Here is a 27,216-nt window from a genome sequence, read left to right on the forward strand (position 1 = left end):
CACGCGAGGCAGAGGCGAGGAGAGGCGTGGGAGGCCCCTGTCAGCCCCGCCCCCTTCGCCAGCCTCGACTCCCTCCTCAGTCCGCTCTCTCGACCTCCCCGCTGGGCCAACATGGCGGCTGCTGTCCGAGCCATCGGGAGCCTCACGCGCTTCACGGCCGCCGCCAAGTACTGCCCGGCCCGGACCTGCCTCCCAGGTGAGGGGGAGGAGGAGTGAGGGGGGTGCACATGTCCGCCTCCACCCCCCGGGTAGGACTGGGCAGGGAATGTGGGTGGGGTCTCCCCCGATCCCCCCCTTTTCCCTCGATCCTCCGTAACTTATTCTTCTCTCCTGTTGCTGGGAGGGACCTCTGAAGATCATCGGGCCCACCCCCAACCCTCCACGGCCTTGCCGTCTGGTCTGCCTGTTATGTCCTGTGAGGGCTCTTCGCTCCTCCAGCACCACCACAGTCCCCTGCCGTCCAAAGGTCTCCCTGCTCCCTCGAAAGGCGTTCGCCCTTGCTGCTCCCCCCACCCAAACACATGTGTGTCTCCGCCCCCCTCTCCCCAAATCCTTCCTCCAGACCCACTTTGTCCATGAAACCTGTGGCCCACAGACACACATGCCCTACTTCTTATGCTCTGCTCTGTCTTAGTCTGTGCCGAAGCACCCGCAGCTGAAGCAGCTTTTATTTATGGCTTACGTTTTTATCCACACTTTCCTCCTTCCCTGTTTTCCTTCTGTTTTCATCCCACCACGACCCCTTCCCCCCCCACACACAGAGAGATTGCATTATATGGTGATGTTCTAATAATAATAATAATAAAATTTTATTTATTAGTCGCCCATCTGTCCGACTTAACGGACACTCTGGGCGACGTACACAATATAAAATACAATATCAACATATTCATAACAATCACAGTATTAATATCATGTCATCTAAAAAACCATCCTACACTGATACAGTATAAAACCTAACCCACCCCAGAGATCCCATAGGCCTGCCTGAAAAGCCAGGTTTTTAAGGCGCGGCGAAAGGTCATCAGGGAGGGGGCATGCCGAAGGTCAAAGGGAAGCAAGTTCCAGAGGGTGGGGGCCACAATCGAAAAAGCCCTCTCCCTGGTCTGCACCAGCCTAGCACGTTGGAAGAGTCCTGGTGTTGGATCAGACCAAAATGAGTCTGACCGGACACCTGGATATCTCTGAGAAGCCCATAGGTAGGACACAAATGTAAGAGCCCTACCTTGTCCCCCACCTCTCTCATATGGAAGTACACTGCACACAGATGTTTTGTTGAAGTAGTGGCCAGTTTGCATGGATAAAATTGTCTTCTATGATTTTATCTAATCCAATCCATTTAAGAGCCATTTACTGTATGATTTCCTCCTGTAGCTGTTTAAGCCGGCAGCAGTGATGGTCTCTGGAATGGTTTTAGTATAAAATTGATCAGTAGAAAGTGGCTTCCTACAGTTATTTTATTTTATATATACTTCCCGGAATGATCTCTCTTGGCTCGTGCCACCTAAGATTGTTCTAAAGCAGATTTGGTGAATATGTGGCCCATGTACTGAATGTCACTGTGGCAAAAGTGGGCACTCTATCTCAGTGCTGAGCTGAGAAGAGAGGTTTAAAGCTCTCCACTCAGTGCTGTGATGGGGTGCCGGATTTTGCCATCCCCTGCATATGTGCATGAGAGTGGCATATAGTCCTAGTGCCAAAAAGGCTACCCACCCCCATTCTAAAGAGTTTGAGAGTTCTGCTGAGGTGGAACTTGGAGGGCCTGAACAGCCTCTCATGCTTGTCCCTCAGTCCAACAGTGGCCAGCCAAATGATTTCAGAAACTCCACAAGCAGGGCATGAAAGTAACTACCCCTCTATTCAGCAGCGGCTAGGCTTCATCTTGAGTACTGCGTCCAGTTCTGGTCTCCGCACTTTAAGAAGGATGCAGATAAACTGGAATGAGTTCAGAGAAGAGCAACAAGGATGACCAGGGGACTGGAAACAAAGCCTTATGAGGAGAGACTGAAAGAACTGGGCATGTTGAGCCTGGAGAAGAGAAGACTAAGGGGAGATATGATGGCACTCTTCAAGCACTTGAAAGGTTGTCCTACCGAGGAGGGCCAGGAACTCTTCTCGATCGTCCCAGAGTGCAGAACACGGAATAATGGGCTCAAGCTGCAGGAAGCCAGATTTTGACTGAACTTCAGGAAAAACCTCCTAACTGTTAGAGCCATATGACAATGGAACCAATGACCTAGGGAGGCAGTGGGCTGTCCGACACTGGAGGCCTTCAAGAGGCAGCTGGACAGCCACCTGTCGGGGATGCTTTAATTTGGATTCCTGCATTGAGCAGGGGGTTGGACTGGATGGCCTTATAGGCTCCTTCCAACTCCATGATTCTAGCACTTCCACGTTGTTTGCCCCTAGCAGGTAGCATTTGATGGCATACTGCTCCTGACTGTATCCTGTATGGTTGTGCTAGGCGTATCCCCAGTGAGTGTGGCTAGTCCACTTTTAGAGATGTGTAAGTTCAGTTGTTATGCTATTCTGCAACAGGCAGTAAGACCATAAGATGATCTCTGCTGTATCAGACTCTAATGATCTCGGGAAGCCTGCAAGCAGGCTTGAAAGCAACAGGGCTCCCTGGCTGTATGCCCACAGATAGATATTCCTCACAGCTCTGTTAAAAACAAACACACACACACTACTCTCGGGGAAGGAAACTGAAGACTAGTGTGGCCCTATGTATTATTTTGTATATCAAACTGTGGGGTAGACAACGGGGAGGACTGTTGCCATCGCACCCTTGCCGCATTATGACAAGTCCGCAAGCCCTTAGCTAGATAGCGCTTGCTGGTATAAGGTGACTGTTCCGCTTCCCTGTTGCCTTTATGCTTCTTACGCAGTCAAAGAATGAAGTGTTAGGAACCCTAAAAGCAGGATAAGGCTGCGGTCTAGCACATGGGTGCTCTGTTGGCACTTCTGTATTATATAGCTGAGCAGGTCTAATTTTGAAATATGTGCTTTAAGGGTAGCAAAGGGGGGGGGACTCCTATCATTCTGGGACCTGCCTAAGTAGGAAACCAGCTTCTTTGCATGTTGCCAGTTTGAATGTTTGGGCAAGAAAGTGGCAGATCTTTATGCCCCAAGAAGCAATTGTGAAGAGTCCATTCTCAGATGTGGAGAACCTGCAGCATGTAGATCGTGGGGGTGGGATGTTTACCTGCCTGGTCTGGTCCTGGTGGAGAGAAGAGGAGCACTCCCCAAAGGAGACTCAGTTCAGCAGGAGGGGCGTGCTGTCCAGTCTCCAGAGCCACTGCTCTTCTGGGCACGGGGGAATGTAGGTGAAAGGTCCTTCCCTTTCCACTCTGGCAATCTGGGCCAGAGGGCGTGGCACACCTCCAGCTTTGAGCCTGGACCATGTGACTGACTTACCCAGCACATGTTTGGTCTATGACGTAGACTCTCCGTCAGGTGGCTTCCTCCTCCTCTCAGCTGGACTTGTGACCCTCACGGATGGCTTTCTGTGCAGCTTTGTGTCTTGTTAACACAATGGATAGCTTAGATTGCATTTCAGTTAATTAGCAATGCTCAGACTTCCAGTGTGCGTTAGGGACCTGCATGCTTGGAAAAGGCATAGCAAGGGTGGAGAAATCCCAGGTGTGTCATATTGGCCTGTGTAACAATGTGCAGAGTGACGCTGGGTTGTCAAAGTCCCTAAAGGGCCAGGAGGAGAATTGCAGCAAAGCTGCACCGAGATGGCAAGAGGTGGATTTCTGCTCAGCTGCCAGGAATCCATGACAAATTCAAGGTTTCTGGAGTAAGCAAGAACAGCATGTTTCGCTTGTATCTGAAAAAGAAGATCACCCCAAACTGCTGCCTGGCACCTGTAAACCCGGTCTCTAGTTGACGAAGCAACAGAAGAATGTCTCTCATCCCTCTCGGGTGAGGCGTCCCGTCATATAACATCTCTGTGTGTGCCTTTGTACTATGCTGCATTTTTCATGGGCATAACCCCAGTTTGTCTGAGGTGGTTTCAGAACATAAACAAAGGATCTGTTGAGATGAATTTGAAAAGACAACTTTTGACATGATTAAGGTCACCCAGAGACGCTGTAGCTTTCGTTCATCACTTGTGGAAATCAAAATGTGGGGGAGTAACACACCCACTCCTCCCTACGTGGAAAATGACGGGTGAAACTCGCCTCATGGCATCAAAAGCGCTTAGCCCAGTTGGGTCTTGGGAGTGGAGGCTACGTTCTGTTATAGTGCAGGTTTAGAAAAGCCAACATGCATTGGAAAGCCCACTAGGGGGTAGTGCAAGATTGAGACTGGGACTGGATTAAAAGCTGCATGAGTGTGCCTTGCCTTCCTGTAGCTCTGTGGGGGAATATATTGTTACAACCCAAATGGATCAATGTAAACTGAACTGTAGAGGAATGGCAAGGAAAGGTTGAAAGCTGTGTCTATGTGGGAAAAGGCATCACAAGAAATGTTGGCCACCTTAGCTGAGGATGAAGCTGCCCCCAGTATTTTAGGAGAAGCTATTCTGTGCTGCTTATTGGCGCATGTTGGCAAGGCATTGCCCAGCTGCCCTGCTTTTGCTGTCTGAAGCTATGTGACCTTTGGGATGGTGGAGGTTCAGAAGGTTTCCTATGAAATTGCTGTCTGGCTGGTACAAATTCTGTGTTAAATATATGTCAGTTAATGCAGGAGGGTAACTTGTGGGCTTCCAAACGTTGCTGGGCTTCAGCTGTCACTAGTGCTAGCCAGCATGGCCAGTGGTCAGAGATAATGAGAGTTCAACAACATCTAGAGGGCCACAGGTTAGTCACCCCTGAATTAATAAATGGCTTTGACAGCAGAGAGAGGCATTTGCCTTACAAACGGCAGCCAGGACTTGGCTAGAAACTCAGCCTAGAAACTCAAGGAAGAGAAAGGTCCTGGTTCCACTCCTGGATGGCCAAGTGCCTTGACGTTTGCTTCTAGGGGATTTGAAAAGTGTGTGTTTTCTTCCTGGTCCCACATAACTACGGAAATCTCTCTCTCTCTCTCTCTCTCTCCCCCCCCCCCAGGTTATGCCTGTCGAAACCTCAGCACCTCCTCTCCTCTGAACTGTAAGTTGGGTCGGGGGGGTGTCAGTGGCTATGAGTGGAGTTTGGTCCTGGCTGAAAGAAATGAGGCAAAGAAGGCAAAGTTCCTGGATGGGCGGTGGGGGTTGTTCCTTCACACTTGTAATTAATAACAGAGGGAATGAAGCACAACAATGTTGTTATTGTTGTTATGTGCCTTCAAGTCAACTATGACTTGCAGCGACACTATGAATCAGTGACCTCCAAGAGCATCTGTCGTGAACTACCCTGTTCAGATCTTGTAAGTTCAGATCTGTGGCTTCCTTTATGGAAATCCATCTCTTGTTTGGCTTTCCTCTTTTTCCACTCCCTTCTGTTTTCCCCAGCATGATTGTCTTTTCTAGTGAATCCTGTCTTCTCATGATGTGTCCAAAGTATGATAACCTCAGTTTCATCATTTTAGCTTCTAGTGTTAGTTCTGGTTTAATTTGTTCTAACACCCAATTATTTGTCTTTTTTGCAGTCCATGGTATGCGCAAAGCTCTCCTCCAACACCACATTTCAAAGGAGTTGATTTTTCTCTTATTCGCTCTTTTCACTGTCCATCTTCCACTTCCATACATAGAGATCGGGAATACCATGGTCTGAATGATCCTGGCTTTAGTGTTCAGTGATACATCTTTGCATTTGAGGACCTTTTCTAGTTTTCTCACAGCTGCCCTTCCCAGTCCTAGCCTTCTTCTGATTTCTTGACTATTGTCTCCATGTTGGTTAATGACTGTGCCAAGGTATTGATAATCCATGATGTTTATTGTCCTCGACGTTCAATATCCTCGTTATCAACTTTAAAGTTACATAAATCTTCTGTTGTCATTACTTTAGTCTTTTTGACATTCAGCTGTAGTCCTGCTTTTGTGCTTTCCTCTTTCACTTTCATCAACATTCGTTTCAAATCATTACTGGTTTCTGCTAAGAGTATGGTATCGTCAGCATATCTTACATTATTGATATTTCTCCCTCCAATTTTCACACCTCCTTCATCTTGGTCCAATCCTGCTTTCCGTATGATATGCTCTGCATATAGATTAAATAAATAGAGTGGTGAGGCGGTTTGAGAGTGTCGAAGAAGCTGAGAGCAATGCCTTCAGGAGTCTCGACCAAGAGGCTAGACTCCTAGCAGGGGCACCCATGGCGCAATGGTCAAAGCTGAGATACCAGAGTAAGATGCATCCAGACTCAGAGGAAGGCAATGGGAAACCACCTCTGAATACCTCTGACCACGAAAACCCCATGAACAGAGTATCCAAAATGCACAGTAGGCTGTTGGTCTGGAGGCACTGTTCATCTCGTGTCGTATTCTGAAGGACATTTTGCACACGGAGGGCTACTTTTTGCCCTCCAACTGTTGGGAGCCTGGGGTGGGGTAGGAAAGTAGGCATGGGTGGCACTTGGATGAGGAGGGTGGAAAGGGGAACAGCTGCAAAAGAGAAAACCAACATATGGGAGCGACCAGCATGCATGCAGGGGAGGGGGGCACTGTGAACCCCAGTCGGACCTTTCTCTGGGTTTAAACCTTCAGCTCCACACTCTCCCCCTGTGCATCTCTGCAGGCTGTGCTCCTTTGTGGGGAAAACAGACGCTTCTGTGTCCCCACGAGTTCTGCCACGTTCTACATTAAGCCCTGCAGAATCCATTCAGCAGAAGAGGAAAGGACAGGCATGGTTCTGAGGGATTCTTCCAACTCGAGAGTCACCAACATGACTGGGCACAGTGGCGCCCTTGAGGTCTTCCCCTGTCACCCCAGAAGCCTCACTGGCCCCTTGGTCATGTGGTGATGAGGATGGTTACCTTTTTATTTCTTGAAAAGTACATAGAACTGGAGGAGGAAGTCAAAAGAGTGACACTGTTTCCCACTTCCTCTTTCAGCTGTACAGTAGGGCCCCACTCATACGGCAGGTTAGGTTCCAGACCCCCGCTGAAAAGTGAAAACCGCCGAAAAGCGGATCAGCTGTAGTGCGGGGGTCTGGAACCTAACCCGCTGATCGCACCGGAGGAGAAGAAGATCAGCTGGAGCGCGGGGAGCTCCAGACCCCCTCCAGCTGATCGCCCCGCTGGCACCGTATTAGCGCAATGTTGAAAAGCGGGGCACCGAGAAGCGGGGCCCTACTGTATGTGCTTTTTGAGACTCAGATTAATTCTACTAGATCAGCCTTTTACCCAGATCCCTTGGGAAAGTGAAGTGTGCACACATGTGCTTTCTCTCTTTCTGAGGTGAGGGTGGTGGAGGGAATGACTAGAAGGGGTGGCGCCCATGGCACGCACTCAAAAATCCAAATATGCCCCGGGGTCTAAAAAAGGTTGGTGGCCCCATCCTAAGTTTTGTGTGTAAATCTAAATCTCTTTCCCCCCCCAGCTAGAACCCATGTTAACTATGACATCAAAGGAGATGTTGCCGTTGTGCGTTTCAACTCTCCAAATTCCAAGGTAGGCTTTCCTTTTGGTTCCTCTTGGGCACAAGTGGTTTAAACTGGGACTTAGGAGGAATGGGAAGTGGCCCCAGAGCACAATGAAAAGAAGAATGCTGAAGGAGATCATTGTGTGGAGGGGTTAAAAGGGGCGTGTGGGTGTCTTGGAGATATAAAGGAGGGAAATGACATGTCGGACTAAATCAGAGTTCTGATTTTAAAAAAGAGAGCATCTTGCAATAAGAAAACAAGGAGGGCGCAATAGCTGGCCGTTAGTTATAAAATGCTTCCAGGTTGCTGCTTGTTCCCTCTTCACAACAATGCTGTGAGGTAGGCCCTTATGAATCTGGCTTAACAGGTGGGCAACTGAAGCTGCTGAGTGATTTAGCCCCATGGTGCAGCTGGGATTCCCACCCAAATCCCTGGGCTCCAGATGCGGGCCGCAGTCCCTGGGCCTCACTGGCCTCGGCCCTGTAGAATTGACCTCCTGTTTTGTGGGTTTAGTTCTGAAGCGCACCCACCGCCTTCCTGAGGGTTGGCTCCTCCATGATGCGGTGGGGCTAGCAGGCAAGGGCTGCGCTCCTCCCAGCGCCAGAACTTCCCCTTTGCCCACCGTGGCTTTAGGTTGCCTGCTGTGTGTCTTCCAGGTGAACACTCTCTCCAGGCAGCTGCAAGCAGAGTTCATAGACATCATGAATGAAATATGGGCCAACGACACCATCGCTAGCGCTGTCCTGATCTCGGCCAAGCCTGGCTGCTTCATTGCGGGCGCGGACATCAAGTAAATTCCACAAAGGGGAATCCCTGCGTAGTGGGAGGAGGGATAGCTGGAGAAACGAGCAAGCCAGGTGGCCTGCTTCAGGGCAGTCTCTGACAACTGGGTGCCCTGCATATGTTTTAGACCAAGTGTGGGGAACTTTGGCACTCCAGATGTTGCTGAACGACAACTTTCATCCTTCGCCATTGGCCATGCTCACTAGGGCTGATGGGATTTGTAGTTCAGCAACATCTGAGGGGCCAAAGGCTCCCCACTCCTGTTTTAGACTAACATCAACCACAGCTGGCACTGATGGAAGTCATAGGCCTTTTAGGGCAGCCTTTTGCCAACTTTTTTGGGTCCACGGGCACATTTGCAAACCGGAGAAACTGTTGTGGGGGGCCCCACACACACAACCTGTTCTATTGGCTACAATGGCATGCTCCATCCAAGCCTCATTTGGACAGGAGGCAAGGAACATCCCGTAGACACGAAGGACAGTTTCAGCGGGCGCCATGTTGGTGACTCCTGCTTTAGGGGAAAGCAAAACCTGGAGCAAGAAGAGGAGATATCTGCTGCCCTCTGCTGGAGAGGATTGGAATTGCTGCCACAGCTGCAGATTGGGATAGCTGCTTCCCCAAAGCATCTAGTGAAGGAGGCTGGCTTTTCAGAGCATTGATTAAATGGAGAGGACCAGAGCGTGAGCACCTGCTCTGTGTCATATAAAAAGGGCCCTCCTCTTACTTGCTAGCTGATGACGGGTCATCCTGAGGGAGCTTTCTCTCTGCGGGTGAGGTGTTAGGGCCCTGTGAGAACAAAACCTCACGCTGCAGCCAGTACCTCCATGAAGTAAGCAGTTCAGAGTCCTGAGAGGGTGGGCCAGTTGGCGCAGTGCCTTGCGTGGGCCAGTGTGGCTCAGCTGGTCTGTGGCTCAGCAGAGAGTAGTATAAAGCAAGGAGACTGCTGCGTCACCACAGTCCGCCAGCTCCACCACCCATCAGCTGGCAAAGAGGCATTCCCAAAGAGTTGTGTACAGGAGGTGCCCAGTGCCACTTGCCAGGCACTTTAAATGGCTTCTCTGGAAGCCTAGAGAGGGTAGGTCGGAGTGCCCCCTTCTTCATTGCACAGCACCAAAGCTCTCTCTTTGTCCTGCTTGTAGCATGATTGAGGCCTGCAAATCCAGCCAAGAAATATCTCAACTTTCTCAGGAAGGACAGAAGATGCTGGAGAACCTTGAAAAATCACCAAAGCCCATCGTCGCTGCCATCAGTGGGTCCTGTCTTGGTGGAGGCCTGGAGGTATGGAGGGGGGGCATAGTCTCTCTGGAGAGTATCAAGGTTTGGGGGGGAGTTAAAGCCAGCTAGCCTGACCCCCTGGCTCTGAGCTGGGCCACCCACCTCTCCCTAACAGATCAGGCCTTGCCAGCTTTAGTGGGGTTTCTTTTTTTATTTATTACATTTATTACATTTTTATTTATTACACCCCATGGCCAGAGCTCTCTGGGCTATTTATAACAATTAAAACATAAAAAGAAATATACAAATTTAAAAACACATACTTAAAAACCAATTAAAACACATGCTAAAATGCCTGGGAGAAGAGGAAAGTCTTGACCTGGCGCTGAAAAGATAACAGTGTTGGCGCCAGGCACACCTCGTCAAACACATCATTCCATAATTTGGAGGCCACCACTGAGCAGGAGGAGGGCCTTGGATGTTGAGCCTAGTGTACGGGTGGGTTCATGTCGGGAGAGGCGTTCCAACAGGTATTGTGGTCCCAAGCCGTGTAAGGCTTTATAGGACAGGAAGCTCCTAGGCACAGCCTCCCAAAGGTGCTCTTTGCAGGGCTGTTCCAGAGAGCGCCAGTCCCAAGGCAGAAGGCTGCTCTGCAGCCAAGGGATGCTGGTGGGCACTCCTTGGGAGAGTGGGTTGTGTGTGTGAGATGGCGTCCCCTGCGTCCGCCTGAGGGGAAGGGCCGGCGTGGCTCAGGTCCCAGGTTCAACCCCCGAGAGCACCTCCAGGTAGGGCTGGGAATGTCCCGTCTGAACCCCTGCGGAGCTGCTGCCAGCCAGTGTAGACGGTACTGGGCAAGACGGGCCAGTGGTCTGACTCTGTTAAGGCAGCTCCCTGCGTTCCTTTTCCAGGTTGCCATCGCTTGCCATTACCGAATAGCAACCAAAGACAAAAAAACCGTCCTGGGCACGCCGGAGGTGCTGCTGGGTCTGCTGCCAGGGGCCGGAGGCACTCAGAGGCTGCCAAAGATGGTGAGCAGACCCCTCACGTAGATCTCCAGCGGGGCCTCAGGGGCTGGCGGTGGCAGAGTTCGGCCTGGCTGGTGCCCTTCCTCCTGGTGAGCGGCACTCCCTCTTTCTTCCTTTCAGGTGGGGCTTCCTACTGCCTTTGACATGATGCTGACCGGAAGGAACATCCGTGCTGACAGAGCAAAAAAGATGGGGCTGGTGGACCAGCTGGTGGACCCCCTAGGTTAGCAGGAGACTGTCTCTCTCTCACACACTCACACGTACCGCTGCATTGCCTTGATCTTTTCTCTCCTGTGCACCGCCCTGGGTTGGCAGGGTTTGTGATGTGGTTGACCCCCACGATCCTGGTAATTTCCCTAATGGGTGAGGAAGGCCCTCCCGGTTGCCCATCGTGGTAGCCCTCAGGGATCCTGGCCATTTTTACGGCTGCGAGGGCTGGGGGCAACAGCTCCTGTAAGCGCAGATAAAGATACTGCTTCTGTTTGTGGTGAGTAAATTGTATGAGAAAAATGCTCTGGGTGTGTGCAGTATTGAATTAATGCAGATGCCTTGGGTGAGGGAATCAACCTGATGGCAGCCTTACACATGACTTGGTAGAACTGAAAAAAATAGACAGTGGAAAAGAAACCGAGAAAGCGCAGAGCTCCCAAATGTTAAACTGACAATCTGGATGGGCTGGAAATGGGCTGTCCTCCTCAGAGGAAGGATGCCTGAGGGCTACAGCTCCGTAGAGCCAAGAGCTGCTCTGGCAAACTTAGCCAGTGTTAAAAAATGGAAGGGTCCACTTTCAAGCTTGTGTGTGGAAAGCCAGAGCTGGGTGGAAGGCAGGCAGTGGGTTAGGCCAGGAATGGGGGCTCCGGGCCCTCCAGGTGTGGCTTGATCCAGCTCCCATCACCTGTGACTGTTGGCCCTGCTGACTGGGGCTGATGAGAGTTGGGAGTCCAACACCATCTTGAGGGCCACAGACGTTTCCCATTCCTGGAGACTGGGGATCTTTGCGAATGACAAAATGAACATGAGGACACCTGTGTTATAATAGACGTGGAATAACGTCATGCAGGGTCACAACCCTTAAATATAAGCCTGAAAGCAAGGGAAGGGACCTTGGAGGGAGGGCAAGTGGAAGCCTCAGTGGGATCCTTGCATTCCTGGAGTCTGTCCTTCTGGAGTAGTTTTCTCCTTTAGGAAGATCCTTTGGCTGCACTTTCACTTCCTGCTAAAGGCCCGTCTGTGTATTTGCAGGGCCAGGCATCAAGAGCCCCGAGGAGCGGACGATCGAATACCTGGAGGAGGTGGCCATCACTTTTGCCCGAGGGCTCGCCAACAAGACGATTTCTCGGAAGAAGGACAAGGGGCTGGTTCAGAGTGAGTGGCCTTGCATTGCTTTGACCCTTGGCCAAGCTGGAGGCGGGCAGCAGGCGTGGTCCCCGGGCTGCGCTTGCGCCAAGAGCGGCTGTGTCACTTGAGCCGGCTTTGCCTTGTCTTGCAGAGGTGATGGACTACGCCATGGCCTTTCGCTTTGTGCGGCAGCAAGTCTACAAGACGGTGGAGGGGAAAGTACAGAAGCAGACGAAAGGCCTGTACCCGGCTCCCCTCAAGATCATTGAGGTGAATGCTTTGCTTCTTCAGAGGCTTGTGGAAGCAGGGGGCCACGTGTGTCTCTGCCTGCGCATGCCCACGTCCTTTCCACCCTGCATGTGACTGGACTCTTGTGACGTGTGGCATCTCTGGGCCTGCCTGCCTGCCTGCCTTGGGGCGGAGGATGGGCAAGTTGGCCTTGGACCCACCCAGCTTTGTTTCTGTGAGCAAACTGTTACATCAGGAATGCGGGGCCTGGGAGGCCATCCAGACATTGCTGGACTCCAACCCCCCATCAGCCCCAGCCAGCATGGCCACTGGTCAGTGATGATGGGAGTTGTAGTCTGGCAACATCTGAGCCCGGTCCACATCCCTGTATTAGCATTTCCATTGATGCCAGTTGAGCTTGTCTAATAACATTCCTTTTGATTCCTTTGGCAATGAAGAAGTTGGAGCAACCAGAGAGCAGTTCCTCCTTCCAGCTGCTAGCTAGTCTCATCCTGCAGCTGACTGCCACTGTTGAGGATTGCAGGCAGGAAGCGGTCAGCTCTGGACGGGCTGCCCTGATCAGCGCCAGCTGCAGGGGGAGGCCTGCCCCTGTGTGCGTGTGCCTTGTGGGCCCTGGCTGAGAGGCTCTCTGGCATTTTTTTTTTCTTTTTCCCTTCTCCCTTCCTTGCACCGCCTTTTACTATTTCTTTGTTGTAATTTTTTTTTTATCATTAATTTTTATTCAAATTTTCAAAGACAAAAAACAAAACAAAACAAAAACAATTAAACAATAAAATAAAATGTCGACTTCCGATTTGTCGCAGATCAGTTATAGGTCTAGAATATATAACAATCCTATCTCTAAAATTATATTATAAAATCACTTTCCTCCAGTAGTTATCTTAATTAATCATCAAATCTCATAAACATTATTTTATTCTTTCCACAAAAAGTCAAAGAGAGGTTTCAATTCTTTGAAAGATATATCTTTCAATTTTTCTCCAAATAAACATATCGCTTAATCCATCTAATTCAAATCTGTTAGGCCCAATAATTTCAATAGCCATTCTTCCATTATCTATGTTAACTCCATCTTCCATCTTCAATAATCCTGTTAAGTCCAGTAATTTCAGTAGCCATTCTTCCGTTATCAATATCCCATAATAATCTTGTTGTCATAGCCATAGTCCAAGTAAACATATCAATTAATCCATCTCGTCAAATCTGTTAAGTCCAATAATTTCCATAACCATTCTTCCATTATCAATATTAATTCCATCTTCCATCTTCAATAGTCCTGTTAAATCCAGTGGTTTCAGTATCCATTCGTCCATTATCAGTATCCCATGATGATCTTGCTGTCGTAGCCATAGTCATATAACAAGAGTCTGATGGGAATTTCCCCCATCACAAATATGTCTTTGCCATCAATTCTGAATATGTTGTTGAAATATTGTTGTAAAGTCACATCTCTGCTCTGGGTGCATCTCTGCTCTGTCACATATTTGTAGTTAATTCCATAAATTTTTCCATGTCAAGCCCCATCACATCATTCCAGTCAAGAATTCTGAATATGTTGCTGAAGTATTGCTGCAAAGTCATATCTCTGTTCTTCTTTTTTACAAAATGCACTGGCTCATCTCTTAAGAGTTTCTCCACTGTCACATATCTGTAGCCAACTCCATAGATTTTTTCTGTGTCAAACTCCATCACATCATTCCAGTCCAGAAAATTATCCAAGACATTGATAACTTTACCACCAAAATCTTCATTAATTTCTTCAGAGACAACGTTGAATTCCAAACAGTCAACTTTATTTCTAACATCCATAAAATCCAAATCTTTTTCAAATTTCACATTTGTTCCAATCTCCAGGGCTTGTAGCTTCCCTATCCCATCAAACTCCTCTCTCACAGAATCCACTATTTCTTTAAGCTCCTGCGTCATTTTGTTAAGTTCAATTTTCATCTCCTGTCTACCCTGTCTCAGGGTTTGTTTCGTTATCTCAATCTCACCCATTATTTTCTGAAACATAATTTCTTCCATGGTCTCATTCACTTTCCTGGTTGTCATTCTTAAAACCACAGAGACAAAAATTATTTCAGCCACAATTGGGTTAATATTTCAGGCTTGCTTGTATCAGTGTAGACAATACAGCCTGCCTTATCTCTATGTGTTCAGGAATACAAAACAAACTTAGTTCCCAACATCAAAACAATTAGTGGCGTCGTGAACAAGCAGATTCGTCAAAATGAAATAGACCAAAAAAAAAGGTTTTGTTCCCCCCTCCTCGAAATAGAAATCCCTCTTCCGTTGGTATCTTTAGAATGCACCTCCAGGACAGCTTTTTGCGATAAAAACAAAGATAAGCTTTTTCGATTTCTTTCCTCCTTAATTTCGTTAGTGAAAGAGAAAAGCCATAAAACTCACCTAGAAGTTCTTCACAGCTGATTCATTGACAAATCTCTTTTTTGCTACACCAATTTAAACCAAGTAAAAAAAGAAGATAGAAAGAAGGATGCTTATCTGCCTGTTAGAATCCGTTTTTTCTTTAAAGAAAAGATAAACGTGTCGCTGTAATCAGCTAGAGCTTGATGAAAGTCCATCCGGCATTGCAGTTTGAACTTTCTCTCATAAATAAATGAAATCCAGTCCTCCCCACAAAAACAGGCTTTGGGGTTGATCTCTATGTTTCTCCCTGCCCGGGAGAAAATCTTTATCAGTCAAAAAGAGCATTCTGACTAATTTTAAAGCTGAAAAAGCTTCTTCTGAGACGAGAGCTCGCTCAGAGGCAGCACAGGCAAAGCAACACTTCCCGGAAGTCCCTCCTACAGTCTCATTTCTTTGTTGTAATTTTTATTTGTCATTTGTACACCACCCTGGAAATTTTGAACTGAAGGGTGGCATAAAAATGTTTAAATATCCTGAAAGGATTTGTCTTCCTTGGTTTAGGTTGTGAAGACTGGCCTGGAGCAAGGCAACGAAGGCGGCTACCTTGCGGAATCCCAGGTAAGGGGCCTTTTGGCTTCCCGCTTTGAACGTTAAACTTAAGGGGAGATTGACTGACTTGAGAGATGTCATGTTAGGGAAGAGGCCCCCCCCGCCCCCAGCGGTGCCACAGTTCACCTCAAACAGCTTATTTTCCTGAGTGTGTTGGCGTCTGGGTAAGCCTTTGTGTCTCCAGGGAAACCCCCTCACAACTTGGAGAGTTTTCAGGCAAGAGGCGCCCAGTTTGAATCGCTGCAAGGTATGCCTTGCCCTGTAGTCAGATCTGGACCCGAGAAGCCTGGTTGGTCCATCAGCACCCTGTTGAGCCACAGGTTGCTGACTGGAGGACTTAGAGGGGGTAGGGTGGAGAGGAGGACTGAGCTGATTGGAGACGGGCGTGTGGAAAGGCAAAGAAGGGCCAGATCAGGCTGGCAGCGCAAAGCAAAGCAATGAGGGGGGGGTCAGAGGGGCTTGCGTGAAGCGTGGTTCTGGGAGGGACTTGATTGTGGACACATCAAGTGGGAGTAGGAAAAGGAAGCGAAGGGTGCCCAAATGTGTTTCTGTGGCCTGCAGGTGCGAGATGGGGGCAACGTCTGGGGCTTGCAGGCTGCAAGGTGGCTAAGTGGGTTGCTAAGCTCCAGTTTGGGGTGACTTGAGGAAAGCAGCTGTTTCTGCAGGCAAGCAGAGAATTGTGCCCGCCTCCTCAGCGCCTCCTCGCTTGGAGCTCTCAGTTTGAAGGCGCAGGCCATTGCCCTTGGTGCTTTGCGCTGCACCTTAGTGGGCCTCTTCTCACAGCGCTTAGAAGCCCGGGGGCTTAAAAATAGTAATGGGGATTAGGGCAGCCCTAGTGGGCTGAGTACCCTTTTGCCACAGGCTTGGTCTACCGGCACCTGCTTTCCCCTGCCCTGGCTTTGTATTTTCCTCCCCTTTGGGGCATCCTAATTCTTGGCTGGCGTTTCTTGATCACTGACTGATGCTGAGCCTCCAAATATGGGAGGCATGCACCCCTGTGCCGCTGCTGCTCCTCCCCCAGTCTCCCTCCCACGCATCTTGACTCTTCTCTGTTTCCTCCAGTGTGGGCTTCCCTGGTGGCTGATGTGGTGAGGGGCTCTTCCTGGCATTTCCGGTTTGTGTAGCCTTCAGATTAACTATGCACAGGCCACTTCCCAGGCTGCGTTCCGAGGTGGCAGCATCACGAGCCGGGGCGCCTCCTGGCTTTCTCAGTGTTCATCCGCTTGGCACATTAAATTCTCCTACGAGGTCCAGGGTTGGTTCCAGAATGCTGACTTTCTTTACTTGTATGTCCTGGCTGTTCCTTCCATGAGGGACCCGGAGTGTGTGAAAACAGCCTAGTGTGAACTGTGCATAGTATGTACACTAAGAAAATAATTTGCTGTATTGATTAAGTCTGTATTCAAATATTTACTACCCATTTGCTACCTGCCCAAGTTCAAGGTTCTAGTTTTGGTGTACAAAGCCCTATACAGCTCTGGACCAGGATACCTGAAAGACCGTCTTACCCCTTATATACCCAGTTGATCACTGTGCTATGCAGGTGAGGGCCTCCTGCAGATACCATCTTATCAGGAGGTCCGTTCTGCACAACATAGGAAACGGGCCTTTAGTGTGGCAGCACCTACCCTGTGGAACTTCCTACCCTTTGAATATTAGGCAGGCGCCATCTCTGCTGTCTTTTCGGCACCTGCTAAAGACTTTCCTCTTTCAAGAAGCCTTTTAAGTAGATATCTTATCCCAGTTTGTCTGTGCTGGAATTGCTTTTTAAGTTGATTTTAAAGATGTTTTGTTTTAATTTTAAAGTATTTTAAAGTCTGTTTTTATGATGTTTTAAAGTGTTTTTAGTGCTTTTATTTGCCGCCCTGGGCTCCTGCTGGGAGGAAGGGCAGGATATAAATCCAATGATTGATTGATTGATTGGGGGGTTTGCAGATTTCCATGGCCTCTTCTCTTTGAGCTCCCTGTCCTGGGTCCTGAATCCTCAGGATGTCTGCATCCTGCCTGAGACAGTGTTTACAGGCTTGCTTAGGAGTCCTCCAAGGGCTCAACTTTCCAAGTAACTGTATCGCTTCTGCCTGATGCTCTGGTGTTCCGTTCTGCAACCCCTGTGCACCTTTTCTCAGCCTCAGCATGGGCCTCTGACTGTGCCCTTCTCTTTTTCCTTCTCCTGCAGAAATTTGGGGAACTCGGGATGACTCCGGAATCGAAGGCACTGATCGGGCTGTACCATGGGCAGGTGCAGTGCAAGAAGAACAAGTTTGGGCAGCCAAAGCAACCCATCCAGTAAGTCCAGCTCCAGATTGGCTAGAACCAGATCGGCCTCCATTTGCCTCTGCATGGGCTAGACCAGCGAGGTGGGCTGCAGCAACAACTGGCAAGCCAGCCCACAAGACAAACAGAGCGGTCATAGTGAAGCCCTGGAGTTTGCTGCCACGAGATGTGACCGAGGCCTGCAAGGGGGTTAGACAAATTTATGGAAGTTAAGGCCATCACTGGCTACTAGTCGTGATGGCTAGAGGCTAGCTGTGTGAGGGAGCATGCCTTTTGAATGCTGGGGAACAGGGACAGCTCTTGAATTGTCTTGCAGTCTCAGGAATTGGAGCGCCTGAGCCCACGGCCAGTGTGTTCCCTCAGCTGCCCGGGAGCCAGCTGGAGGGACAAGCACCCTCCCCCCCCATTTCTCTGACTTCTGCAGAAGGATTCCAGTTGGGTCCTGTTGGACGGCTGTCCAGAGACATCTGGTTGGCCATTGTGGGAAATAATCTAATCCAGCACCCCGCCTCTTCTTATGCTCATATGACTAATCCCATGCTCCTATGCGCTTGGCTAGTCGCATCCCAAGGAACATTAAGGGGCACTGTAGACTCTTTGCTGCAAGGCTTTCTGGAGTATTTGCAGAAGGTCATTCGGGATTGGAAATGGAAGGTAAGTCCGCCTCTGTGAGTGCAGTTTCCTGTCTGTGGTAGCCAGTTCAAGGGTTCTGCACAAGCACGTTGAGTGGTCCCAAAGTGTGTCTGCCATCCGTCCCCCCCACCTTTCCTTGCTTGCTTCCTTCTCTGCAGGACTCTTGCCATCCTGGGGGCAGGCCTGATGGGGGCAGGAATTGCTCAGGTCTCTGTGGACAAGGGGCTGAAGACCATCCTGAAGGACACGGCCCTGCAGAGCTTGAGCAGAGGACAGCAGCAGGTCTACAAGGGGTAGGCTCATTTCGGACCCAGCCCCGTGGCATGCCTGGATCAAGGAACCGTTTAAATCTGAGCGGGAGCTCTGGCTGTCAGTGCCAGGGGCAGCTTCAGTCCGCGGAGTGTAGAGCAGCAGTCTGCAGTTGACCATGTGCAGAATTGCTCTCATTGCTGGGGATGGCAAGAGGGTTTGAGGATAGAGAATCCAACTTCCAGGCAAAGCTGCTTGAGGTACACGTCGTTTCTTGCTTGGAGGTTAAGCAGTTAGGCCAACTGCGTGTGCCTCCTTCCCCAATTGGGTCCTCCTTGCCCCCCACCAAAGAGGAGCTGGAGTCGCTGGCCCTGCAAAGGGGCTGAGGGGTTCACTCTGCTCCCTGGAGCGTCCTGTCTTCCACCACTCTGGTTTAAGCTTGCAAAGGCCAAAGTGTGTGCATCCACTGACAAAATATCCTGGAAGCAACAAAGATGATGATGATGATAGATTAGCCCACTAGGATGCTGGTTAGGAAATTTTTTTAATTGGCTGGAGCCTCTCTCTCAGACGTGGTCTTGGTTTGGCTTGGTTGCCCCTTCTCCCCCATCCTCTCTTAGCTTTTTTGGGGGGGGGTTATAGCCACTGGGTAGGCCTTTTGGACAGGGTGATTGGGGATCAGTGTTTGCATTTGGCACATAATTTGGAAGCCAGGCTCTTTGAAAGCAGGCTTCTGGCCGTCAGAGCATGGGCCTCTTTATTTTACTTGTGATGCATCTTCCATATATGCATTTCCAAGCTGGATTCTAAAACAGATGGCAATAAAACAATCACATAAAAAGACAAACAAATTGAAACAGTAATAAGAGAAACGAGCAGAGCTCAGAATAAGAGCCTGGGGCAATGGGAGGGTCTTTGCCTCGTGCTGAGTAGACGTCACAAGGGGTTGGTGCTAGGCAAGCCGCCTTCGTGGTAAAGAAGTCCGGGCCTTGGCCGTGGCCGCCTGAGTTAGGCCTTCACTCGAGGGACCCCCTCTGTGTCCCCCCCCCGGCTCTCTCCTAGCTTGAATGACAAAGTGAAGAAGAAGACTCTGACGTCGTTCGAGAGGGATGCGACCCTCAGCAACCTGACAGGGCAGCTGGACTACAAGGACTTTGGAAAAGCCGACATGGTGATCGAAGCTGTCTTTGAGGACATCAGCATCAAGCACAAAGTGCTGAAGGAGGTGGAGGCGGTGAGTAGGGGGTTGCTGGGGGGGGGGACATGCACGATAGGACTCGTGGGGTGCACCGAGTGTCTTTTGGATGCTCCCCTTGAAGTGCAGGGGGGGAAACACCCCTGGGCCCCACTGCCGTCCTTCCAGCAGGTTGCTGCCTCCTTCGTTCTCCATAGCCTAAGATGATTGATGTGCTCATTTGGCACATCTCCTAACAGCGGGCTGATCCGTTTGTAAATGCCACATAAAGCCTGTAGCACAATACACTGTATTGTGGCAAACCTGCTGCATCTCTGCCCTGTGCCATCCAACCCCCACCCCTACGCCTTTATGGTGATCCATGGATTCAGCGGCCGACAAAAGCCCATTTCTGACACCAGCCAGTGATTGCAGTCACCGTTGTGCCTGCATGAGGTGTAGATTGTGGGAAGGGTCTGCACATCCTTGCATAACCATTGTTGATCTTGAGGCATCTGCTGGTTGCAGCCTGAGAGTCTGTGCTCAGATCCTCCATTCAAGGGTGCCGGTCTCTGCGTAAACCACCCTCCCCTCCAGTGTAACACCTGCCTTGTCTCCCCAGCTGGTCCCTCCTCATTGTATCTTTGCCAGCAACACATCTGCGCTCCCCATCAACCAGATAGCTGCAGCCAGCAAAAGGCCAGATAAGGTGAGTCCCAGATAAGGCTGCCATCCTCTGTCTTGTGGGAGATGAATTCTGAAGCCCAGCTGGGCATCTGCTGAGCTCTTTGGGAGTGCTGAGGGTCAATCTCCCCTTGCCCCCGTGGGGTGCCCTTTCCATAACTGCATCCCCTTGCCCTTATGATTCAGTGAATTTATGGAGCCACCTTGTCTGTCCTGGGAAAGAAGGGTGTGATTTGGAGATGGAGGGAGGGTCTCTCCTCTCTCTCCCTTCCTTTCCTCCCCAGCTTGCCATGAAAGTACAAGGCCTCTTCCTCACCAGATGCATGCCGGCCTGGTGGCTTGTTTCCTCTGAAAAGCAAAGCGCAGCACGCCTCCTCTTGGGGCAAATGGGCACCTTTGCCTCTTCTGCAGTAAAGTGCCTCTTTGGCAGGCCAAACTGTTAATCTGTTCAGTCGGTCGCTTTCGTTGATTAGTTGGGAGTGCACTGTTTACTTTTGGGAAGCTGTATCAAGGAACAGGCAATAAAAGGAAAACATTAAAGACTGGCCTTCCCAGTAAACAATGGACAGCAGCTTATCTTGAGTTTTTAGTGACGTGCAAAATATTAGTCCCTCAGTGTTACAACAGAACTGATCAATCATTTTTCTAGTTGATTATTTATTTATTTATTTATTACATTTCTACCCCGCCTTTCTTTCATGATAGCAACCCAAGGCGGCTTCCGTATGGTTCCCAGGTGGTCTCCCATCCAAGCACAGACCAGACCTGACCCTGCTTAGCTTCAGCAGGGAGCTGGTCTCATGTGCCTTCAGACCATCGCCTGGACCATAGTTAGCAGGAGATGCCAGGAGCTGGCCTTGTGCCCTTCTGCACTCGAAGCGTGTGCTGTGCCGCTGAGCTAAGGCCCCTTCCACGAGGGGGCGGGGATACTTTATTTGCGCTAATGAGCTTTGCTCCAGACCACCTCCTCTCCTGTCACACTCCAAGATCTGTCCTGCATGCCCTTCTTCCACTGCGCAGTCTGCAGCCAGAACAGCAAGGCTGTGCGTAGAGGCATTAGGAGCACAGGGCCATCGGCAGCTGCCTTCTATGGAGTCAGCCCATCAGTCCATCTAGCTCAGTACTAGCTGTGCTGGCTGCAGCGGCATCACTAGCGGAAGTGCGGGGGGTGCGGACCTCCGGCGTGTGCCCTCCCAGGTGCGTGGACGGGGGTGGCTGGTCTTGCGTGCACACACGCGCACACACACTCACCACACGCTCCAGGCTGGCGGTGGGAGGCTTGTCCCGGCCTCACCGCCAGTGAGCGGGCGCCTGCTTTTGGTTTCGCCCGCCTGCCGCTGAGGAGGAGTTGGCGCAGGGCAACGGCGTGGGGCGGGGTGGCTCTGGATGTCACCCCCCTCAGGGTGTCACCCGGGTGCGGTTCGCACCCTCCGCACCCCGGTAGTGACGCCCCTGACTGGCTGCCAGTGGCTCTCCGTGGTTTCAGGCAAAGGCATTTTCCCAGCCCTAGCTGGAGAGGCCGTTGGGGATTGAACCTGGAGCCTTCTGCATGCAAGGCAAGAGCGCTACCCACTGAGTGGAGAGACACCAATTTAGTGCCTGGCTCCCATTTGTAGGAGGCTCAGCTGAGGATGATCTAAATAAGTACAGCTGTTGCTGTTTCTGCTCATACAACGGAAAGGGGGTGAAGACTAACCTCCCCCAACCTGGTGCCCTCTAAGTGCTGTTGGACTCCAACTCCCACCAGCCCCTGCCAGCCTTACCGATGATCAGAGAATAATGGGAATTATGGAATGATCTTCCTGATGAGGTGCACCTTTTCGGCACCAGGTCAAGACTTTCCCCTTCTCCCAGGCATTTTAGCATGTGTTTTTAAATTGCTTTTTTTAAAATGTGTTTTTAAATTTGTATATTTGTTTTTAATGTTTTTAATTGTTGTAAACCGCCCAGAGAGCTTTGGCTATGGGGCAGTATACAAATGCGATAAATAAATAAATATATAAATATTTATGAATATATTTGTATACCATATTTTGTCAAACATCAAAGCCGTTTACGATGAGTTAAAAACAAACCAAATAAAAAGAAAGGTGAACTTTTGTGACAGGACATCTTCTTAATTGCCTGCACAAGCCTGACAGAACAAAAAGGTTTTCAGCAGGTGTTGTAGTCCAAGACATCTGGAGGGCACCAGGTTGCAGAAGCCTGGGCTTAGACACACACCTATAGAGCACAGTGGCAACACTGGGGGTCTCTTTAAGGCACATGCTCAGATTTCTGGATTCAGAGTTTGGGTAGGCTTGATTCTAACCAAGCGTTGCTTGCTCCTGTGCAAGAGGCTTGAGTCACTTCATTGTTGTGATTTAGAGGGAGGCCCCTGCTATGTGAGAGGGCCTAATCCTGTTCCGATCTGCCTGCCTTTGCGCTCTAGGTGATTGGGATGCACTACTTCTCTCCCGTCGACAAGATGCAGCTGCTTGAGATCATCACCACCGAGAAGACCTCGCAGGAGACGGCGGCCTCTGCTGTTGCCGTTGGCCTCAAGCAAGGGAAGGTCATCATTGTCGTTAAGGTGATTAACTTTTTTTGTGCCATGGCTTCCAGGTGGATCAAGAAGGGCAAAGGTTGAACCTTTCTCTCCATTGCTACCTGGCCAGGCTGAGGAGGGAGAGTTAAGAGGTAGCCCTGCCTGGCCTGCGCAAGGGGGAGGGAGGCTGCCGCCGACTGCAACCTTCCCCAGAGACTTCAGATGTGCAAAACTATTATTATCATCATTATCATTATCATTAAATTTATTTCTCTCCTGCCTTTTGGCCAAAGGCCCTCAAGGTGGCTTACACAAAAAACAGGCACAAGCATAAAAATACGTCAATGAAGGCAAAACAATTTACAAAAGTTAAATAACGAATAAAATTGCACTCTTAACGTGCCCAGCATCAATCTGTACTGCTCTACCAGCCCCACTGCCTCACGGAATGCACAAAGCCTGCTGTTTTAGGCAGAGGCCACCTGCCTGCTCCACTTGCAACTTCCTTTTCTTTATTTTTTGGCTTTTCAAAATCATCCAGAAAAGAAGCTCTGGTTACTTTAAGTTTTCAGCCTAATTCCAGTTTAGCCTCATTCACTAGAATAAAAGTTGGCCTAGACAAGAACGTCCGGTTGCTCAAATTCCCGCCCCCTGTTTTATGAGCAGAGGGGTCTGCATCTACCAGAACCGCTGCCAGGACTCGAGTGGGTTAGAGTCTTGTCTACCAAGGAGGACGAAGCAACAACGTCTTGACCTCTCTGCTTCCTCCCTGCAGGACGGACCAGGGTTCTACACAACCAGATGTCTTGCACCCATGTTGGCTGAAATCGTCCGAGTTCTCCAGGTTGGTGCAGGTTGCCCAGGGCTTGGGGGCCATCTTCCTCGTGGTGCTCTTGGATTGAGGCTGTGAGGGGATGGTGCCTTAACATAGAGCCCGCCCAGAACTCGACACATCCGCGCTTCAAGGCGTCAAGCAGCTAGGCTCAGCACAGCCCCTCCTGCTGCTCTTCCTGTTGTGTCAGATTTCCTCAGCTTCCATCACTTCCATCTCCAGCCTTAACGATGCAGGCGAGCTGTGGATCAAGGGGAAGAAGGGCCAGAGCTCTTCTGCACACAATGCACCAACCAGCCCCTCTGTTGTGCATTTGGCGGGTGAATCGGGATGGGCGGGGCCCCACCTGGCAATTCTCTCCCCCACCCCCCTCTATGCCGTATGGGAATCTCCCCTGAATGCACCTGGGTCATGCTCAAGCTTCTGAACACGTCCACTCAAGCCCTTCTCACGCACGCCCAGGTTCTGGTGCCACCTGCTCCTCAGGAGCGGCAGCGGCTGCATGAGTTCCCCTTGCAAGGGCTCAGGCACCTGGAGACGGCCACGTTCTGCAGCCTGCAGCAGTGTCCCCTCCAGCCTCCCTTTCCGTGCGCTGCTAACCCGACTGCTGCCCCACGCAGGAAGGCAATGATGCAAAGAAGGTGGACGCCCTTTCCACGGGTTTTGGCTTCCCGGTTGGGGCCGCCACCCTGATCGATGAAGTGGGCGTCGATGTCGCCACGCACGTGGCTGAGGATCTCGGCAAAGCCTTCGGTGAACGGTTCAAAGGCGGGAATGTGGAGCTGATGAAAGCCATGGTGGGCAAGGGCTTTCTAGGTAAGTGGCTATGCTTGCAAGAAGGCAGCCGAGACCCTCCCTGTGCTCCACGCAGAGAGGCGTTCTGTATGAACAGCATGCCAGAAACGCGCACATCCCGCTTGCTTCCGCTGGTTCCCCATCTGTTCTCCTGGCAAATGGTGTAGAGCAAATGCTAGGTGCATGGATACTGTCTGCACATAGGTCGTACCTGCCCACTCACCCACCAGGCTGGGCAACTCATGGGTGGGACAGACCCAGACAGTTGGCCCCCACCCATGTGCCTGTTGTTTTTGTGCCAACCCTTCCTGCGTGGGCGAGAGCAGCTTGGGGAAGGGTCCGAAGCAGGGCTCCGAGACCCCCTGATGTTTGCGGGCAGCACCTTTTGCTGCTGTATCTGATGTTCTCAGGTGGGCTGCTGTGCCTGGACTTGCCTGAGCTGTGGCCGTGCAAGATCAGGTCTTACTTCCTGAACTGGCTCCCAGTCTCTGAGTTCAGCCTTTCATTCTGCGGACAAACTAGGATCAATGGCTCTGGCCACTGGCCCCCAGTCACGTGTCTCCCTCTGACACACATGGCTTCCCTTCTATCCCAGTTGGCTACAGAGGGGGTCCCACGGCCAGCCACAGCCCCTGCTCACTGCCTTATCCTTTCTTTGGCAGGTCGCAAATCTGGAAAGGGCTTCTATGTTTACCAGGAAGGGGTAAAGAACCGGAGTGCCAACACTGGCATGGATGAAATCCTGGCGAGGTTCAAAGTGGCCGCCCAGCCAGAAGTGTGAGTCATGTCAAACAAGGAGGAGTTTCTGGGTGAGAGAGCACTGCAGGGTTAAGGAGTCACTCCTGGGAGGCTGGCCTTCCATAACTCCCTGAATGCAAACCAACATGCAGTATGCAGCTGGCTTATTCTGCATAGGAGGACTGGTCCATCTCGGCCAGTTCTCTCTACTCTGGCTGGCAGCAGCTCTTCAAACTGTTGGGTAGAAAGGGGCCCCTCCACTCTAGTCCTGCTATCTGAAGTCTTCTAAACTTGGAAGTGCCAGGGGGTGGACTTCAACATGCCAAGCCCCGCCCCAGTGAGTCCCTTTTGCCCGGGATTGGTGGGCAGACTTCAGCATCACAGGATCTCCTTTGGTTTTCATAGCTAGGAGGGAGGGCTGCCATGGGGAGCCTAGCCTAGCCTAGCCAACAGTGTCCCTCCCCATAGGGCCACCAGTCTGTGACCTTATCATTGTGTATATATATTTACGTGGTTGTAAATCGCTTTGGGACTTTTTTTAGGGGAAAGGGTGTAATCTAAAACCTAAGCCTATTGAGATCCACTAACTGGAGCCAGGTATAAGAGTGGCTCAGGTGGGTGGGATACAGGTAAAGGAACAGAGTGGCTCTGAGTGTGTGGCCAGTGTGGGCCTTTGTGTACCGGACCAGAATAAAAAAATTGGGGGGGGGGATTTTTGTTGTTCTCGTTACACAGTTGGGAGTTGGAAATCCTGTCTGATCTCCTGCAGATCTCCTGGATCCCTCCCCCTTTTCTCCAGCAGGCAGTAGATCTCCCAAGGTCTTTCCCATCTCCCGCTGAGTTGGAGATGCTGCTCCCAGGCACTGGCTCTGGGCCCTTCTGCATGGGAAAGCAGCTGCCGTCCCTCCCCTGGGATGGCCTTGTGCCTGGGCTGCAGCTCCTGCTCCCGCCTAGCTAACTAGTGCCTCTTCTCCCTCTTCCCAGCTCCTCAGAGGAAGACATCCAGATGCGCTTGGTGGCCAGGTTTGTGAATGAGGCAGTCCTGACCCTGCAAGAGGGCATCCTCAGCAACCCCGTGGAGGGGGATATTGGGGCTGTGTTCGGGCTGGGTTTCCCGCCATGCCTGGGAGGTAAGGAAGGGCGTTTATTCATTCATTTGATTGATAAGCTTGTGCTGTCGCTGTAGAGCCAGGTAGGTCCTCAGGGAGGCTGCCAGCCATTTTTAAAAACCCTTGCTGGCTGACTTTGACCCAGGGCTGGTGGCAGGGGTGGCATTTTCTCCGTTGCTAGTTCAGCATTAGCTGTGGGGGTGGCTGTGTGGGAGGAAGGGGGCCCAGAGGGAAAGAGGATCTGGGAGCCCTCAGCCCTTTCTGCCCCAATCTTGCTTCCCAGCTCACCCCACTGTGGATGAGGTTGCACACCTTGTAACTGATGGGATTTGCAGCACATCGGCAGTTCATGGAAGAGTCCTCTGTGGGTGGCTGTGGTACCCTCTGGCCTAGGAAGCCTCTCTTCCCCCCCATTCACCCACCCCACCCCACGTGTTGTGGCAGGTCCCTTCCGGTACGCAGACTACTACGGGGCGCAGCGGCTGGTGGATCGCATGAGGAAGTATGAGGATGTCTATGGGAGCCAGTTCACACCATGTCAGCTGCTGCTTGATCACGCCAAGGACTCCAGCAAGAAATTCCACAAGTGAAACTTGCCTGAGCCGCCATCCCGCTGGCCCCCAGGAGGGGGGTAAGGCCTGCAAGAGATTCTTCTGCCTGTAGCTCAGGGGGTTGTGGGTGTTAACCCTCCAAGTGCCTTAGCCGCTCAGGCACTGCCTCTCCCTCCGACCCACCCCTTGTGACCAGGCTGCACGTTGGCTTCCCACGAGAAGGGGTTTCTGTTCAGCCGGAGCATGGGGCCCTGCCCTCCCTAGGCTGGCAGCAGCACGAGTGCTAAAAATGGCTGTTTCTGGGCCCAGGACAGGCCTGCAGTCATAATTCAAACCAAGAGAATTCCTAACAATAAAATCCCAGTGTCTTGTTCTGTAGATAATCTCTGGTTGTTTATTCAGGGTGAGAGTTGCTCCTGTTTCAGCTGTAAACGCTACCTGGAGCAAAATTCAGAAGGGGATATAGGGGTGTTTGGGGTTTTTTGCCACATCTCAAGAGATTTCAGTGTTGCACGGAGCCCTAGTCCAATTTTTAGGGTGCTTTGTTT

At 50.8% G+C, this 27,216-nt stretch overlaps 1 protein-coding gene across 1 annotated transcript; it reads left to right on the forward strand.

The window, feature by feature from the left end:
* Positions 1-3: 3 nt before the first annotated feature.
* On the forward strand, positions 4-27,051 carry HADHA (hydroxyacyl-CoA dehydrogenase trifunctional multienzyme complex subunit alpha). The gene is made up of 20 exons (XM_061625899.1): positions 4-196; positions 5,058-5,099; positions 7,468-7,538; positions 8,167-8,300; positions 9,436-9,574; positions 10,420-10,539; positions 10,657-10,759; positions 11,779-11,901; positions 12,026-12,144; positions 15,055-15,111; positions 17,279-17,388; positions 18,168-18,302; positions 19,321-19,492; positions 20,055-20,141; positions 22,548-22,688; positions 23,419-23,487; positions 24,096-24,291; positions 24,933-25,047; positions 25,993-26,138; positions 26,562-27,051. The coding sequence occupies exons 1-20, from the start codon at positions 112-114 to the stop codon at positions 26,705-26,707; spliced, it is 2,310 nt and encodes a 769-aa protein (XP_061481883.1). The 5' UTR covers positions 4-111; the 3' UTR covers positions 26,708-27,051.
* The last annotated feature ends 165 nt before the right edge of the window (positions 27,052-27,216 follow it).

Source organism: Rhineura floridana, chromosome 4 (genome assembly GCF_030035675.1).
Source record: "Rhineura floridana isolate rRhiFlo1 chromosome 4, rRhiFlo1.hap2, whole genome shotgun sequence".
Classification (NCBI taxonomy): domain Eukaryota; kingdom Metazoa; phylum Chordata; class Lepidosauria; order Squamata; family Rhineuridae; genus Rhineura; species Rhineura floridana.